This window comes from Rhopalosiphum padi, chromosome 1 (assembly GCF_020882245.1).
Source record: "Rhopalosiphum padi isolate XX-2018 chromosome 1, ASM2088224v1, whole genome shotgun sequence".
NCBI classification, from domain to species: Eukaryota; Metazoa; Arthropoda; class Insecta; order Hemiptera; family Aphididae; genus Rhopalosiphum; species Rhopalosiphum padi.
In genome coordinates, this window is record NC_083597.1 from 67,169,867 (window position 1) to 67,188,892 (window position 19,026).

At 24.9% G+C, this 19,026-nt stretch overlaps 1 protein-coding gene across 3 annotated transcripts in view; it reads right to left on the reverse strand.

Moving 5' to 3' along the window:
- The window catches only part of LOC132931830 (uncharacterized), a 42,265-nt gene that overhangs the window by 2,452 nt on the left and 20,787 nt on the right, over window positions 1-19,026 (reverse strand). For all 3 annotated transcript variants that reach the window (XM_060997864.1, XM_060997863.1, XM_060997862.1), the window contains one exon: window positions 1,576-1,651. In XM_060997864.1, the coding sequence (XP_060853847.1) occupies window positions 1,576-1,651 (76 nt within the window). The remainder of the gene's footprint in view (window positions 1-1,575; window positions 1,652-19,026) is intronic.

Genomic DNA, 19,026 nt, shown 5'->3' on the forward strand with positions numbered 1-19,026 from the left:
TTATGTATTATTATTATTATCGTGAATATTTTGTTTGTCAAATGATTACAGTTGTTGCAGACTGTGGAGTGAAATTCCTGGAATTATGTTCAGAAAGCGAAAAAATAGGTTCAGCAAAAGATTTCATAAGTCTAATTTCGGAATGACGGTGAGAATTTCGATTTTAAATTGTTCGCCTATAAATATTTTTCATTGTATTTTGTTTACGCCCATAATATATATAAAGTCTTAAGTTTGAAAGTTCTAAAATTATGTAACGTTTACAGTGCGTGTGGGTCTTGCGTTCCACGAACCACACAACTCAAAACTACATATAACCAATATATATAATTATAATAATTTGAAAAAAAAATTAGCATGCTATTAAAAGAAAATATAAAGTAAGAAAAATATTTCAAACCGATAATAATAACTGATAATAAAGTATTAAAAACAAAATTGCATTTTTTAAAACTATAGTTAATTGAAATAATTTATAAACACCAGGCGTTTAGAGATGCTAACACCCCAGTAGTTTCACTACACTGTGGGTTTGTAGTGGTTGTGTGATTAACCGAGCAAATTCATAACAGAATCCGTCTAATGTAGTGCAATACTATATACTGTAATATAGTATAACATTATACATACACAAAACATACACATCAGCTCGTTATACTGACGAGAAGCATATTCTTGTATTTAAAGGCGAACAAACCGCACAAACAGAATATAAATTAGTATATTATATTAAACCAAGCTGGTGCGATTCATCGGGGTGCGAGAAACCGGAAGTATATATATAAATTATATTTATTAGTATACAGCTAGGTCGGATCGGCGTTTATTAGTTGTTACATCGTCATCGTCGTATAGGCGCTCGCGAAACAAGACCGAATAATAATATATATATATTGTATTACATCCATTACATAGGTAGAAATTACGTAGGTACAAACATTATTTATATAGGATCATACGCTTCTGCGATACAAACGCGCGTAGCTATACATAAATACACTATACGTATTACGTAATATGTTTAATATTTAAATAGGCGCGTGTGCACTTATAATACTTATATTTTTGGTCGCGTACTACTGCGTAATAACGTTAGTGTGCGTGGTTTAGCGAGTCATGCAAATCGTGCGCAGCCATGTTATAATATACAAGTATATTTTTCAGATACATGATATTTAAAAAATAAAATATCATAAACATAGTAGGCCTGTGTATAGAAAAATATAGTATTCAGGGGCGGCTTGTTAAGAATACTATAGAAGCGACTGCTCCTGCCTCGAAAATGGGAAAAAAATTTTTTAAGTAGGTTTAATCATAATTATTAACAGAAGATTGATCATTCAAGTAAAAAATAATTGTATCTATATCATAAAATTTAAAATTTAACTAAAAAAGAACCTAAAAATATTAAATTGGTCTTAGTACATTTAGTTGGTGGGTGGACCGTTTTACTTGTTTTGAAACTTGCTTCTTGAATTTTGAAAACTCAAGCCGCCACTGATAGTATTAATGATTTGAACATGCGTACACGTGGGTTAGTGCGTATGTGTATATGTATGTGTTGTAAAATCTTACCGATGAAGCGATCCAAATCCCTCGATGGAGAATTTCGAAGAGGCAAGTAATTGTTGTCTCCGGAAACTCGTTCGATCTAATAAACAATAAAATACACACGACACCGTTAATTATTGTTGCCATTATTTACCATCGAACGGTGTGTTTAATACGTGGACTGTGGAGGTATATTATGTATTATAATATCGTGTTGTTATCTGATAATCGGATAAACGTGATTAAAATGTTGGATAAGCACGATGTCACCCCCCGCTGTTGTTGGTCGCGTACCTATAATATACTCGCGTGACTCGCCGTCGTATATTAATTAATAATGTGAACAGTCAACAGTGCGCATAATTTGTCTATATACAAAGATACTCATCGCGATAAAATAAATGTAAAATTGTGTCATTATTTACTTAACGGCGACCCGAAACGTTGTGCGTGTAATTATATTTTTATGTTTCAATAACGCTACGTGCGCAGAATATCTCGCGACGAGAAAAAAATGTATTCGGCCGCACGAAATAATAATATCACGAATTCAAGTCCGACTTCCGTTGCTATAATATGTTTAGACTAATGTTTGCACTACATAATCTTAAAAGTACATTTTCATCAAACGTTATTTTACGTATACAACAACAATACATTCCGCTCATCGTTAACGGATAATGTGCATCATTATATAGATAATTGTATTGGACGTATATCAATTCATCGACCGTTTAACAGATCGAATCATTTATCACGCTTTAGGGCATCCTCGTGCGTATACATGAAGATTACAATACGTTTTAGGAATAGCCCTTCTGCCATTTGTCTGCTCGTCTCTACAACGAGTATCTTTCTTATCTCCAACTAGCTGTGTGTACTGTTTTTAAAATTATATAACCAACAATCGACGTGGCCATAACGTAATATTGTAATATGTTGCGGACTGCATATGACACAGCTATATAATTTAAGCTGATAATTAAAACGAAAAGTGGAGAAACTATTTGTAAACGTCTTTTACATTAAAAAAAAAAAAAAAAAAACAACGATATCGATCCATCGTATAGTATAGATTTCGAGTGTACCTCGACATTAAATACGTCACAATAATGGAATATGTTAAGTTTTTCTCTATTTACAATTTAAAAAAGTACTTCACACATCGTTGTAAAATCAATACATTTATTGCTCAGAATTTAAAAAGTAATAGAAATCATTTTCCATATTTTTATTAAACATTTTAAATGAATGTGAAATTTTCAAATTGAAATATTTATGTAGTTATGTAAGTAAAGAATGCAACACTGAATGTTTTAATAATATTGTTCATTTAAGATCGGTTCTATAAGTAAAATATGTATTCATATTATATGTTTGATAAAAGAAATGATTCATAATATTTTTTCAAATTTATTCATGCATTATATTTGATCTAAACGTTTATAGTAATTTATTGTTCAGTTCTTTGAATTCGTTTAGTACAAATCATTATAAATTATATTTTTAATATTATTATAAAAAATAGAGCTTTGACTTTGGTTATTCGCTTATACATTCATTTATTCGCATTTTATGGTTTCATTATTTTTGTTTTAGTATTTTATCGCAAATGCAACCTTCATTGAATTTAAATATTACAAAATTAAAAATTAAATAAACGATATTTAAGTGGGTACTTAATAAATATTATTTGTTCCTTTTATTTACTATCATAGAGTACATATTTTGATGGCATATAAACAAAATAAAGATCGTATATTTTAAGATGCAAATTGTTTTTATTAAAAATACAACTAACTTAGGTTTTTTTATTAAACAAATATTTAATGCCATCATTCATCAAAGAAAATTGGAATATAAATTGTATAGATACTAAGAATATGTTATGGCTTAAGTTTTTATATTAATTGTACTATCCTATTTTGTCTTGAATATTTTTACCTTCTGGCATAATATAATTACAATTATAGTGATACTAAAAATCATAAATAGTATATTTAATTACACTAAGTATACTTACACAGTATTCATTTTAAATGTTATGACGTTCTACTTTACCTTCATATTATCTAATTTAAACTTTTCAAATTATTTTTATTAATTTACTTTTTTCTTTTTAACCGCAATATTATAATAGTTTGAAATCTATTTCTAAACGACTCAAATATTTGAAATATTATCATATTATTTTATTGAATTATACTCACTATGTTTATAATTTATACCACAATATTTCTACAAATAATAATATGTATGAATAAAGTTCAAACAGATGAGAAAACCCTCAGGTTTTCACATTAGCTCATATTTTTAACATAATATGCTAAAAAGTCTGTTGATTATATAACATACTCGTATAATATTACTCTGCTAAAATTGTCAAAAACTGCATTTCAACTAAGGTATTTAAATTTAAATTAATGCTATCTAAGAACTGTACAAAGAATTTTTGATTATACATACCTAATATAGTATATCAAACAAAAAAGTATAATATAAAAATGCTAAAAATATTTTTTTTAGATACATTTTGATTGCATAAATCTTTTACGTGTAAACTAAATATCTTATTTCAATAACTGCTATAGTACTTAACGAGTAATTTGATAATACCATTTTATTATTACTGAAAATCAATCATATTCAAAGCATATTCTTGTGATATGATGGTATTTCAAGACAAATAATCTAAGTAACATTGTTTCAAAAAATACAACGTGGTATAGACTTTAAAACTATTTTCATAAACTGTCTCAAAATGTTGTAAGAAAATGTATATTTATAATATTATTAATGTATTTAATTAAATATATTTTAGATAATCGAAATACTTGTTTTAAAAATGAGATCCACGAAGTTGGCGGAATCTCTAAAAATATAAAATTATAAAAATTATCGGAAGCAACCATAATCTAAAGCTTGCGCAATAATGTATGTGTAAGTGAGAAAAAATATCCAATAAATATCTAAAATATTTTATTATTATCAGTATTATCACGATCATACTAGCACATATTAATATGGTATTTAATTATGTATAATCCCAGGTAAAAACGACTTTTTCCATTAAAAGCTTCTAAAAGACAAAAAAAATTCCATGGAAATGTAAATTGAAATAGTATTTCCTTAAAGTTGTAAACATAATTATTTGCATATAGAATGCAAGTTCAGACTGTTCAGAGTATTAAAAATTCAGAGTGAATTATAGACGATTATTTTATTTAAGGTAAGAAAGCAATTTTCATGTTTAATACCAAAAATGCACATTTTTTCAATGAATACAATAAATATAAATTACACTTTTAAACTAACTTTTAAGTGAACAATTATTTTAAATTATAATATTATCTAAATAAAATGTGAAATAAAATGTTTAGATTTTCCTGAAAATTAACTCAAATGATTCGAAACTCTAATGGGTATGACAAGTCCACCAGTAAGTCACACTTACCTTGTCAAAACTGTCTGGTTTAGTACAAAGTGAATTGTATTTTATGTATAATACAATTTGAGCACATATAATAGAGGTAATTTTATATAACTTATAAAATATTATTTGTATTTGTTTTAATTTATAGATTATTAATAATTGTTGTATTCAAAACGTTTTTGAACATAAAAACATTTAATACCTGTTAAGATAAATTTATAAGTTTATCTAATCTATCTTAAACTTTTTTGTACCGATTATTTCAAAGAAAAAAATAGTTTCTTGACTTTTATAATTGTTCTTTGCTTTAGTGTATTTTATATTATTATAATATTCAATTTCTGATCGATTCTAATTAATGTGCATTGCAACACTATTGTGAAAAACTAAAAAAAAAAAGACTAATTAATTTTTACCTAACTTAACCTAATAGATTTATTATTTATTATATAAAACTATAATACAATAAAACATTTTGATAATAACTATATCATATTATTTAAATTAATTTTAATCATAAGTAAATATGTTAATGTTATTAATTATTATATACTAACATAAATAAAAAAAAAATTTAAAATCTAAATGTCTATTTAAAAAGCTCGAATAAATCAAACATTTTTAAAATAATATCATATTTTCTAAAATATACTAGACGTCATAAATATTTGGTAGAAATTTTAATTATTTACGATTATTCCTTTTTGAATTACTACATTTTTTTAATTTTTCTACGGTTATTTTGATAACTTTTGACCCTTCCTCCTACCCAATGTACCAACTTTATCCAATTTATTACCAGAAACCGTCCTGGATGTTAAAGTTTAAAATATTTTTACTCGTGTAGATTACATCAGGGACTAATTTTTTACTGACTGTATAAAAGACAAATACAAACGTTCATAAAAATTGCAAACTCTTGAGTACCTATAGCTGTATACATTGCATGACAACTGAGTATATAGTTTTTGAATGGCACTACGTTATATCAACAACTATCTGTTGGCCCCGCAGCTCGTTCGACTTTTGATTATGGACGGCGAAACTCAAGTACTATAATAGTGGGATTGTATATCGTCGTTTGCCATAGTACTGCTTAATATTATAAATGGCTTAATATTATGATATTACAATACTATAATAATACAATTAAGTATAACATTACAATATTATATGGATTATAATATGACGTTTATGAATTATATTATATGAATGTTATTATGTGCTTGTTTATGGTTTATATCAGCGAAAATTTTCTTTTTTTGAGAACGGCACAAATGGCCGGGACGAAAACGAATGTGCGTCTCAATTATGTTTTTTTTCTCTGTAGTAATGTATAAAATATAATACGAATGTTTATTTTCGTTGTTCTTGCAGTAGTTACCTATACGTAAGTAGGTGCAGTAATAAAGACGATATCGGAATGAAAACAAACGTTTCTACTCGTCAAACACTTGTTTACCGACTGGCTGACCTTTACAATGTATACAATAATAATAATATGTTATAGTGGCGTATATACAATAATATACATTCTCACCGAACACTATACACAATTATTGTCCCTCTGGACGTATATATGTATAATGTACATTGTATACCTATAATCATCGTGCATTTTATTTTGATAATCGCACCGGTGAGTAATTATTTTCTCCGTTTCATTCTCGCAATCGAACGTTTTCTCCTCGATAAATTAATGTTTTCTCAGTAAGTGTTATTGTTTATTGTGGACCGTTTCGAGTCGCCTCACACGTTGTAAGCTCCAGAAAAGAGCTATATTGCTGCCACAACGATCGCTCTCGTCGTCCCTACACCCACTACAGGCCGTGAGCTTATCGATAACGCGGTTTCAAACTGTTTTTATCTCTTTATAAAAACATTCGTTTTTCAACGCCATATCTCACTCGTGACGTTTTTAACCTGTCGCCACCGTGCTCCGTATCTAGTTTAACAGTCTTTAGATTTTACACCAGCACGTTGAGTATTTCTGTGGAAATCAGATTCAGCCTCGGGGGAATAAAATTAATGGATAGCTACAGTATTTAAACGCAATGATTTTTTCACTCTTCGCGAATTGTCTCAGATAATGATAATTATAAAATATACGGTATCAGAATTTGATATTTTATACCTCCCACTTCGGGCATCGCAGTTATTTCATTGCAGATTCTTAAACATTCACTATGGTTCCGTAGTTTTCATACGAGATGCATTAAAAAAATCATTAACAGAAACACTTTTACATAATATTAAACAGTTTAGTCTTTATCCCAGTTACAGAGCGACGAATACACCACCGAAATAATGTAGTCTATATATTATGTATAAGACTGCCGTATAATTATCCGTATTTGAATTCAAAATTAGAAATAAACTCCGCTTGCAATGAAATCATACAATATTATAATTAAATATATCTTACTCTTATAGTTGTGTTTATTTTAAAGTGAGTTTCTGTCTAAGGATACAATTAGCATTTTACTATCTCAATTTATCCGGAATTTTTTAATCAATACGAATTTAAAAAACGAACTAATTAATCATAACTAAATCATCAACCCAATACTCATTTAAACGTGCTTGAAAATAAAAATATAAAAAAATGTACCTAAGAAATTTTATTCTACAATAAGTTCATTCTATAGTATTTGTTTTTAAAAAAAATATTTTACTTCGAAAACTATAATTAAAAAGGTCGTCAGATTATTATACAAACGTGTAATACTATTTGAATTTATAATGACAAATCATTACATACGAAAAACTATTATTGGCAGAGATGAAGTATCAATCTCTTTCCTAAGGAAATTTTATAATATTTATTTATATTAGTATTTATTTTTAGAAGGAATTTTTGAACTAATTGTTGTCAAAATTAGATCTTTAAATTTGAACGTCAAAAAATTAGGCATAGTTATTTTTAAAATCTTGTAATTGCTAATTTTTCTAATTATTTTTTAATTATTAGTAATTTTTCTATATATTTAGTACCCAAAAATTGCAAAAAAATATAGTTATTCATTATTAAATTACAACAAAAAATAGAAACAATTTTGTCAAAAAACTGTCTTGTATTTCCGTTTTTATGTAATTTTTTTTTATTGCGTCTCTACCGATTATCATGAAAAGTACTGGGAATTTTAACTTCTCACTAGATACCAACTAAATAAAATTTACCGGTAACTGGTTTTTGTGCAAATTATCGAAGCCACCCTCAAATCTGAAGTATATTGTTATTATTCCCAAATTTAATGTCAGATAAAAAAAATAATAAACGCAAAGCACAATTCGAATTTAAAAACCACAACTCTACACGTTGTATAATATTATATTAATATAACACAAACACACAACCAACTGAACCATCGCGATTTTATCAGTTTAACTTCAATGCACATCATATGTGGTTCGATGCACACGTTGTGCAGTTATACAGTTGATGATAAAAGTGACTGTGCGTATTGATTAATTTCATATTCTGCCTGGATTACATTAATTCATTTCCATAAAAAACATCAGATGATAATCAACAGTTACGTATAAAATATGACGACCACAATCCCCATTTTTTTAAATTGGCTCACAGTGATGAACTACTTATGGTATTCCATCATAATATGGAAAGGTTACAATTATTATTTTTTATTGTTCGATAATTCATCCATTAAAATATTAAATTATTAAAATAATATACAAAAGGTTTTATTTTTATCAAAATATGTAGATTATATAAGTTTTTCAAAATATAGTAAATCGTTGCAAAATATCCAACAGCCTGGAAAAATTTATTTTCGTAGCAATTTCAAGAAAATTATATTATATTGAGTAAATAAAATAAATGTTAATTATAAAATAGTATAATATTGCAAGCTTATAAAATATAACATATGTGGCAAAACAAAAAAAAATAAATTTTAAATTATAATTTATTTATTTTGTACGCTATATACTATATAGGATAGTTATTATGTATTTAGTACTCACTACGATTATTTTTTATCTTTTTCAAGCTACTTAAAGCCACCAACTTTATACTCGTATTATTAAATGTAACTACTTTAATGTTGCTCTACATAATAGAATTACAAAAATATATTTTTATCTCATATAACCTGACGCTTATTTATCCCGATCAAATCATTTTGCTATAGTTATTATCATTATTACATAAGTAACCGAGGTTCACTGCCAAGTAGGTATATTCGGATTTCAGCCCAAAATAATTGAATATTTTTTCTCAACAGTTTAATTGAATTGAACTTTTTATATGTACGATTTATTTATTTCTATCGTATTAGGTTTCCAGAGTAGTAAAAGATTTATGGTTCAATAATCAAATAAATACCTTTATACGTGGTTTATATATATAGATATATAACATATTATATGTTTATCGTATCATACCTTCATTTACAGTCTACCGCCTATTGAGTACCACGTGTCATCATGGACCACGGTTCACTAAACACGATGTTCAAGTTGAACGCGTTTCAACATGTAGCTATATTAAAACGATTCATCTCTTTAGAGATCAGCGCGATATTGTTTCGCCGATCGATAAAAGGATTACGAAAAAAAAAGTCCGTAATTATTTATTACTTATATCCTATATAGCTATACCTTTAGACTCCTTTTCAAACTTTTAAGACAGTAATATTGTGCATGCGGATGTAGTGAACAGTAATAACGCTATATAATATGATTATTCTTTAAAAGAATTCTATAGTAAGTAATTATTATTCTCATCGTTTGCTCTGCCATACTTTTTAAGTCTCGCAAATGGATAACTCTTTCTATAATGTAATTACATTAAACATTAAACGCTTTAGAATTCCATGTCGAGAATCGTATGTATAATATGCTATCATAATAATATTATTATTATATTATCATATATTTTAAACAGACATATAAGGTGGTCGCTGAACGATAGATTACAAAAAAATCCAATATCCTGAAATATGACGACATTAATGTCAATACACTATAGGTAATACTCGAAAGATTAAGCTAATATTATAAATTGAATACTTTTGGAAAAAAAATACTTCTAAAACTTGTTGAATGTTTAATTATTGAAATTCAAAATAATCTCTAAAGCATATTTAATTTACTTCTCGTATAGAGACATTATATTATAATAATATTAATATTATATTAAAAAGTACAAAACATACAAATATATATTTTTAATTTAATATTAAACACTTACAACACAAAATTACATGAATACTACAGATTAAAAATTAATATTAGATGACGAATAATATTTATTTATACGAGAAAATAATCACAGCGTTGCATAAAAGTACAATAAATAGTACAATATATAATAAATTGCTGCTTGTTTATTGACATGAAATGACGTGAATGATCTGAAGTTAGAATTCATTAAAATTGAATTTACATAATATTATAATTTATAACATACATTAAGATATTAAATATTATCATACATTGTAGCATTTTTATTTTCGTTAAATTATTATCATATAAAGTAGAAATGTCCATTTAAAATCGTCAGAAGAAATAACGAAAGTATAAAATGAACTATAATAAATTCATGATTCATATAATAGATTAGAGGATTGAGGAAGTTATCTAAAACATAAAATAATAAAATTTTAAACCAAGAAAATCTTTGAAATCTGATTACCTATAACTTTATATTATTTTACTAACATGATTGAATAAAATTGTTATCAATCATATATTCCTGTGCATATCTAATTATCTTTTATAAATACCTGAAAATCTACATTTCTTGTCAGTGGTCTAAGCTATGAGAGTAACTACTAACTTCAGTTACCCAATTTAATAGGCAATAGCGTATGTTCACTGCATCTATTCCATTTGAATAGTTTAGGTACGTAACATCATAAAATTCCTTCAAATCTTGAATTATTTATACTTTATAAAAGAATACATATAATTCTTATTTTTTTAGTAATTATATTTTTAGAAAAATATCTATTTTTACATAAGTCACGTGTAATGATAATAATGATATGATCATTAATTATTATGTAATTATTTTTATGTGATTGAAATAATAATAATTATGCTAAATGGTTATATCCCATGTACCTATTACTTAGAAATCTGATTACCAAATATACACTTATTAGTTATTGTGACTATAATATATTATCCAAGTTAATAAATAGTCAACACATTATATAGGTAAACGTACCTAACCACATCGGCGTAACTATGGGGGGCTTAGCCTCAGTTAGCCTTCAAGTTATTTTTAACTTTGGTTTTCTAGGACTCTAGCCCCTGTAACTATTAAATCCTAGTTACACCCATGCCTAACCACAAGGCTGGGCAAGTTAACGATTTTTTTTAACTGGTTAAGTTAATTTATTTTAAAAATAATAAAGTTAAACTAAGTTAAAAGTTACTCATATTTTTTTTCGTTAACTCGTTAAATTAAAAGTTAATTTAAAAAAAGCAACTTAACTTAGTTTAAAGTTAAAATTTTCTAATTTTCAAAAATAAAAAAACCAAAAACATAATATTGTTTATTAGATAGTTTTTTTTTATGCTCATGAAAATTACCTGGGAAATTTAAAATGATACATCAAAGTACCAACTAGCTATCAAAAAACTTGATTTTCTAAAATAAATCCTAAAATGTTGAATTACTCTTGCATTATTCTTCATACTAAAATTTATTTAATTTAGATACTTTTGAATAAAATGAACTTGAAGTTAACACGTTAATCTTAAAAAAAAGTAACTAACTTAATTAAAATTAACTCGACGTTTTAACTTAATTCTAACTTTTAATTCGTTAATGTACAGCTTTGCGTTAAACATAAATGGATTAAGACAAATTATAGTTTGTCATCTATTAAAAATTAAAATTTTCAAGGAACTCTAGGAAGTACACAAATAAGTTAGGCTTTGAACTACTATTTTTTCTGGAATTTGCAAAATATAATGTATAGAAATTTTTGAATTTGAATCAAACTTAAAATATTATAAATTTTAAAATAAAACATGAATAGTTTTAATAAATAGCGTATTATTTATTAAAACTATTCATGTTTAATTCATTATCATAGAATACTTTTTAATATATATTTTTTTTTTATTGTTAACTATTGCATAATTTTTTTCCTGTGTTTATCATAAATAAAACACTAAAAATAACGATAGTAACTTACTATTCTCTTAAGACTTTTTAATAAACTACCTAGGATCAACTCGGTAATTACATTTTATGTTTAATTATTTTTTTGTTAATTTTTCCGTGCTTTTCTTCTTCTTTTCAATTTATAACAACAATCCGAATAACTATAGCTAGCTTTCAACAAGCAATATTTAATTTAAATAGTTGGCAATATCTTCAGTCTTATATGTAATAAATAATAATTAATGAAGGATATCAACAAAAATATTGTGTAACTTACTCTAAATTATAATATATTATATAATATATTATGAGTTTACATCGTCATTGATTAAAATACAGTTATAATGGATGTGTACAATTTTAATTAACCCTTATTCAGTAATACATCATTGTATATATAAAAATCTATTCTGATCAGAGACATTGTGTAAGCTTCTATTTTTAAGAATAAATCAGTATGTTCAACTAACCTCTGACAAGACATTATAGTTACATATTTTGTATTATTATAATATAGTTTATGAAATAATATTGTTATAAAATTATAGGTATATTAATATTGACATACCGTAGAATAATGTGGAAGAATTTAAAGTATGAATAGCGTACAATTTCTATAGATCTTTAGAAAATTCCATGGTGTATAGAAAATTATGATATAAGTAATAGTAGAATTTTTAAGCTTTCTACAGTCCATATTTTTAGATTATAACAAAACCATTAAAATCATTATTTTACATTTAAATATTATTCAATTTCATCAAAGTTTGAAATTCAAACGCTTATCGAACTTTTATAAGAGCAATTTTGGAAGAATACCAAATATTTTCCAATTTTTTTGTTAATTTGTAATAATATCATAAAATACATAATACTATTTTCTAACTATTACACGGCGATTTAGATAAGCTATTTATCTACATTATTACTATCGCGCGTATTTATTTTCTCGATATCTTTACTCCGTTCAAAAAAATATACACCAGTTCTGCGATATTTTAACCCCTTCTACCGGTCACCGACCAGTTTTTGTTGTTTCTTAAAATACTTAAAATTATTCAAAGATTTATAATGAAGTGAATAAAGTTAAATAAGTACAATATAGTTTATGAAGTTTGAAAACAACGGTGTATCCGAATTGGTTCTGAAACATCCGAATTGGTTCCCGGTTTGTTATACAAAGGGTCGTGTATCCGAATTGAGTTGGTTCCTGAGTTCCCGAATCAAAGCATTTTCAGTTTTCCTTTATATTTTATATAGATTTAGGACTGTCCACATAATATAATGCATATAAAAAACTATGATTTTTTGTCACTTTTATTTTTATAATTTTTTTGTCGTGGTAGTTAGCATGTAGTAAAAATAATAACAATGTTTTTTTTTAAATTAAAAATATAAAATAAATAATAATAAACATAATATTATATTTTTAATTCTTCATTAAACATACATCCATAAATTGAAAGATGTTTGGATGTGCGGAATAGAAACAATTGTTGAACTTGTTATTATTTTGCCTTTTTCGAAAGTGTTTATCCGGAACCAATTCCTATGTGTGCCGCCTACCTCAAGACACTTTATTACTTAGTACCTATTTATCATGGAAGTCCATTTATTATTCACTATTTCATCAAAACAATTTTCGAAATCAGGTGGCGTTACAAAATAAAATTGTAGATAATAAATTATACTAATAATAATATTATGTACCATCGTCTAGGTATTTACATACTATCATAAATTAAAATTACAATATGTGTATAATATACGTTAACCGAAATTATTATCGTAGTGTTGTGTTGTGTCCATTGTTATTATTTTAACTTAATACATAATAGATATAGATAATCATGCTTTTAAAGTTCGGAATTGACCTTGGATATGCGATAATAACCAATCGATATGAAATGTTATGTATAAATGAAAATTATCATCATAATAAATACGATTCTATTAATATATAACCACATTTCAAACTACCGTAAATAATTGATGTAATACTTTTGGATTGATTATGTATCAATAAGAGACTATATTATACTTCATTAGGTACGAATAGACGAATATAAAAATGTTATTTTATACTTGACAACATTGTTGGAAATAAATAACTAAAAAATTATCTAGTTAACATGAGATAATTATAGCAAACAATTATCTAGATAATAATAAAGATAACATAAATGGAATTTATCTAGTTAAACATATTATAATATAGTCATATAGATAATTACTTTTTTTTTGTTCAGATAATTAATGGCATAATGAGTGATGGTATACTATTTATGATAACATTTTTTATAACGTACCATTGGTTTTAATTGTAACATGAATTAGGTGTTCATGCTTCATAGCTCAATAGATAGTTAGTTCATGTATACAGAGTTTAACAGGACTATTTAACAAATATAGTAACATTTTTAATGGAAGTTTGTCAAATAGTCTTATTACACCTTATATAATAATATAATACAATAAGAGAGTGAATAAAAAAAAATTGTAATTTATTAATTACATTTTTTTAGAGGTACTATAATATTAAAATGATCTAAATAAGCATATTTTTTTATCCAAATTGAACACTATAGATAAGATAAATTATAACATAACTATCTAGATAAGTTTAAAGATAATTCATGTATATACACTTTATTTAGATAATTCCTAAACTTGATTGACAACTATTTCTATTTTAGCAAACATATTAATGATTACAATCTTGGTACCTATACTAAACTTTAATAATCTGGTGCATTTAGTTTTAGAAAACAATATTGATTCGATTAATATGAAATAGAATATATACGAGTACCCGGAGTACCTATATATTATTACTAAATAATAATAAATTCAAATTAATCTCATCTCATGAGTAGTATAATCGCTACTATTGGTAGGTATAATAAAGTACTTATACAAGATGAATCTGATTGGGTTGTCTCATTAATTGATCATTCAAATAATTACCTAAGTTATTTTGCGCTTATAAAAGTACTATATTTATAGCAATATTAATATAAAAATAACACGTAGAATAAAAGTTCAATTTAAATGATATTCTTCATCATTATTAATTACTTTTTTTCGTTATAATATCTCATTATATATAATTATTACTTAAAGTTCTAATGCAATTTGGTTATAAGTTGTTTTCATAGCTGTATAAAAATCAATTTTATGTGAATAAAAAGTGTTATGTTTCTAATAAATAATAAATAATTATTATTCTTTTTTTCAAAATATATTTGAATTAGTATATTATTACATAGGAATTCATGTTCAATGTTAATAAATAACGATGTTAAGCAAGATAAAGTACAATTAATATCGAGATTATGCGTTCAAAATAAAAATAAACACTTGTCATTTGTCACTAGCATGCTATATAATGAAAATTGTTAATACCTTTGTATTTTTTTTTAATTTACAGTAAAGTCATGTTGTTTTTACTCTTTGTGTTATTGTTAAAAAAGTTGTTTTTTTTTTTTAGTTTACAACTATAAAATATAAAAAGAGACCAATCTCCCTCTCTCTTTAAATGATAATTTTAGTAATTCCAAGTAGTACGTAAATTCGATATTTATGGACAATTGGAAAATTATCGTTTGATTGGCTGGCGATAATTAAGTTATCTATTTCACGACGGTCAATAAAAGGTAGTAGGAATAATTTATGTTTATTAAACGACAACCAAGTGAATGCTTTTATTTGGATTAACACTTTGGCACATTAATGAAACACCTCGTCCTCATTTTTAAAGCAAATGAAAAGAAGATAGAATAAAATAAAATGTATATTTTGAAGTTGATGTTATTTTTAAAAATATAAACGATTATTCTGGGAATATTAAATCAACACAATAAGCCATTGAAATTAGTTCTTAAAATAGCAATAAACTTTTGTCAAAATTATTATTTTCACGATAAAATAAGAACCAAAAATGTTAATTAAATTACAATTTTTTATTTTTATTTTATTTTTTAATAATATTCACAAGCCTTTAAAATTTTTTTTTTTAATAATTATTATCATATTAGTATTAACGTTGTTGTTATTATCATTCCATATTATCAATTGATAATGGTTTTAGAAAAATTTAATTACTTCTCATTTTAAATAAGTATGTAAAGACGTTTTTTAGTTTTATTTAAACTATAATATTTAAAACATCGTAATATAAAATTCCGAACTCGAGTAGCTATTTAAATATCGAATACATTCACTTTCGTCTTGAAAATCATTCAAACCCCACTAACCCTTGCTCTTGACTCCAGCAATATCCCAAGGCTAAGGAAAAACTGGTGTACAGATTTATTAGTATAAAAAAGTTAATTAAAAAAAAGTTTATACTATATCACTTCAGAAGTATTACTGCTGGCCGCCGAGTAATCCTCTTTAATCTATTCTTTCATGCCTAACTATGTAAGTAAGTAATTGACTACAATCAAATATGCTATCAAATACAAAATAAAAATGTGTATGGCTTATTGGAGTAGCTACCGGATGCACAAAACGTATTGTTTAACCTAAAAAAGACAATTAATGACGTAAGTTTTGTACAAATAAACAGTTTTAATTGGAATGTTTTTTGTTTGCAAATTTTGATATAATTAGTGTTGTTTTCCCGTAAAAGAATATTATACGTGCAACTGAGTAGGTAGAAAATTAAGTAGATTTTTATTAATCATTTTAATTTTTAAAAAGTGTAATAAATTAATTATTTTGCATATAATACTGTAAATACTATAAACTTCAGATCAAAATGCATTGTTTTCAAGATAAATATTATATATAACTCTAAATACGCTTATATGTAATAATATGTAGATTATGATTGAAAATAATAATCATAATGATATGATGAATTATTTATTATAAGTTATAGTCAAGTATTGTACAAATATAACATAAAGTATTAAGTATTACTAATGAATAGATCCTATGATTGTTATAAAGATAAAAATGAAAGCTAAAAATAAATGATAAATATGTAATGATCTAATTGTTATACAATTAAAGTGATGAACTACCATGGTAGTTGTTAAGTTATTATTGATATATCTAAAAGGTATTGCAGGTATTCGAATAATAGTATTATTGAAATGGATACTTATATCTTGATAGTTTTTGATAATCTTACATTTTCCACGAATTTTTCTAAATTATCGTTTTAAAATTATTTTAAACAGTTCATAAAAATATAATAACATTTTCAAATAACCAACAGTAGGTACTCAGTAGTGTATACAAATTGTTGTTAATGAACTCATTAAGTTTATCATGATAGAAAAGTGTTTTTGTACATTTAAAATAAAAAAATATGTTCATTCGTTTATTTAGTGAGATGTAGAATTTTTAATTTACATAAAAATTAAAATGCAGCCAGTTTTTGTATTCCTTGGAGATCTTATTTTGATCATTAAATATGTAATACGTAAGGGTATCCAGTGTACTATTGATTACATTTTGAACCGCTAAAGACAATTTGATTCTGGCTTCTCTAAAGACGCACATTATGTAAGGAAAATTTTCAATCATGAAATAAATTGCATTTTTTAGTATAATATTATGAATATTACCTAAATATTCTAATGATTAAACTGTCAGTTTAAAAATACTGGAAGTGCTGAAAACTTAAATACTTTTATTTCAAAAAAATCTCAACATTTTTATTATTTAATATTTTTTTTTATATTTATCGCAAATAACATTGTTTAAAATGTAATTTTTATATTTTTACTTAAATTATTTATCAATACGGATATCTATTAGTAAATCCTATAAATTTACAAATTATTTATAGGGTAAATTGATCAATATAATTACAGTTAACTAGTCAATTATGTGTATTATATATTTATAACTTAATTATTTATTATTAACTACCTTCAATATAAATGTATAGATACAAAACCAGTCTTCAGTCAATGAGTTATTTAATTAATAGAAATCAAGTTATAACAGCAAATAAAATCATCATAATTAATATATTCATTCATATTAATTTATTGGCAATTTAATAAACTGAATTAATATGTATTTCATTTTTTTAGCATACACAAGTATGCTTAATCTATAGCTGTAAGTTATTCAAGGAGTATATTATACATTATATAATATTATATATTATAAGTATGTATTGGGTTATTTTTGAATAATATTAAGCCTATCATAATACTCAAATATATATATAATATGATTATACAGTAATAATTTAAACATTTTTCTTCTAAAAATTTTATCTCCGACCTTTTTTATTACATTTATGTGATATATGTCTGCTAAAGCATACTCAAAAAATATTTTTCATTATTGGAATGTGTTCTTATTCTTACTTATTATGATTTTACTTTTATTTTATATATTTTTAAAAATCTAAGATTACCTACCTATTGATTTTTTTTTAATCTAATATACAGTTTCCCTATTAAATATTTACAATAATATAATTTTCAAACAAATTATGTGTAAAAAGTAAGACAAAGTACCTACTTAAACAGAATATTAATATTATTAAATATCAATAATAATATAGTAACTAAAACATTGTCAAGTTAATGTATTCTTTGTTTTTACAAGAAACATATTTCTAAAATTCTATATTATGGAAGACTTTTTTATTGGCTATTCATAAAAAAATATGTTATAATTTAATGCGTTTTCTCCTCGCCTACATTCATAAATCACAATACACAACCATTTTAAAAATAGGCTAGGTATAAATTATTTTATACATGTTACATATTGTTCACTTTGCTGAATTGTCTCTTGTGGCTTTATAGACCATTAGTAAGAACAAACACATTATTATTATTATAACTTAGGTACTAAGGTACCTACATACAACAAAAATAAATAGTAACAATAACTATTAATAGTATTACCTTATATTTAGTCT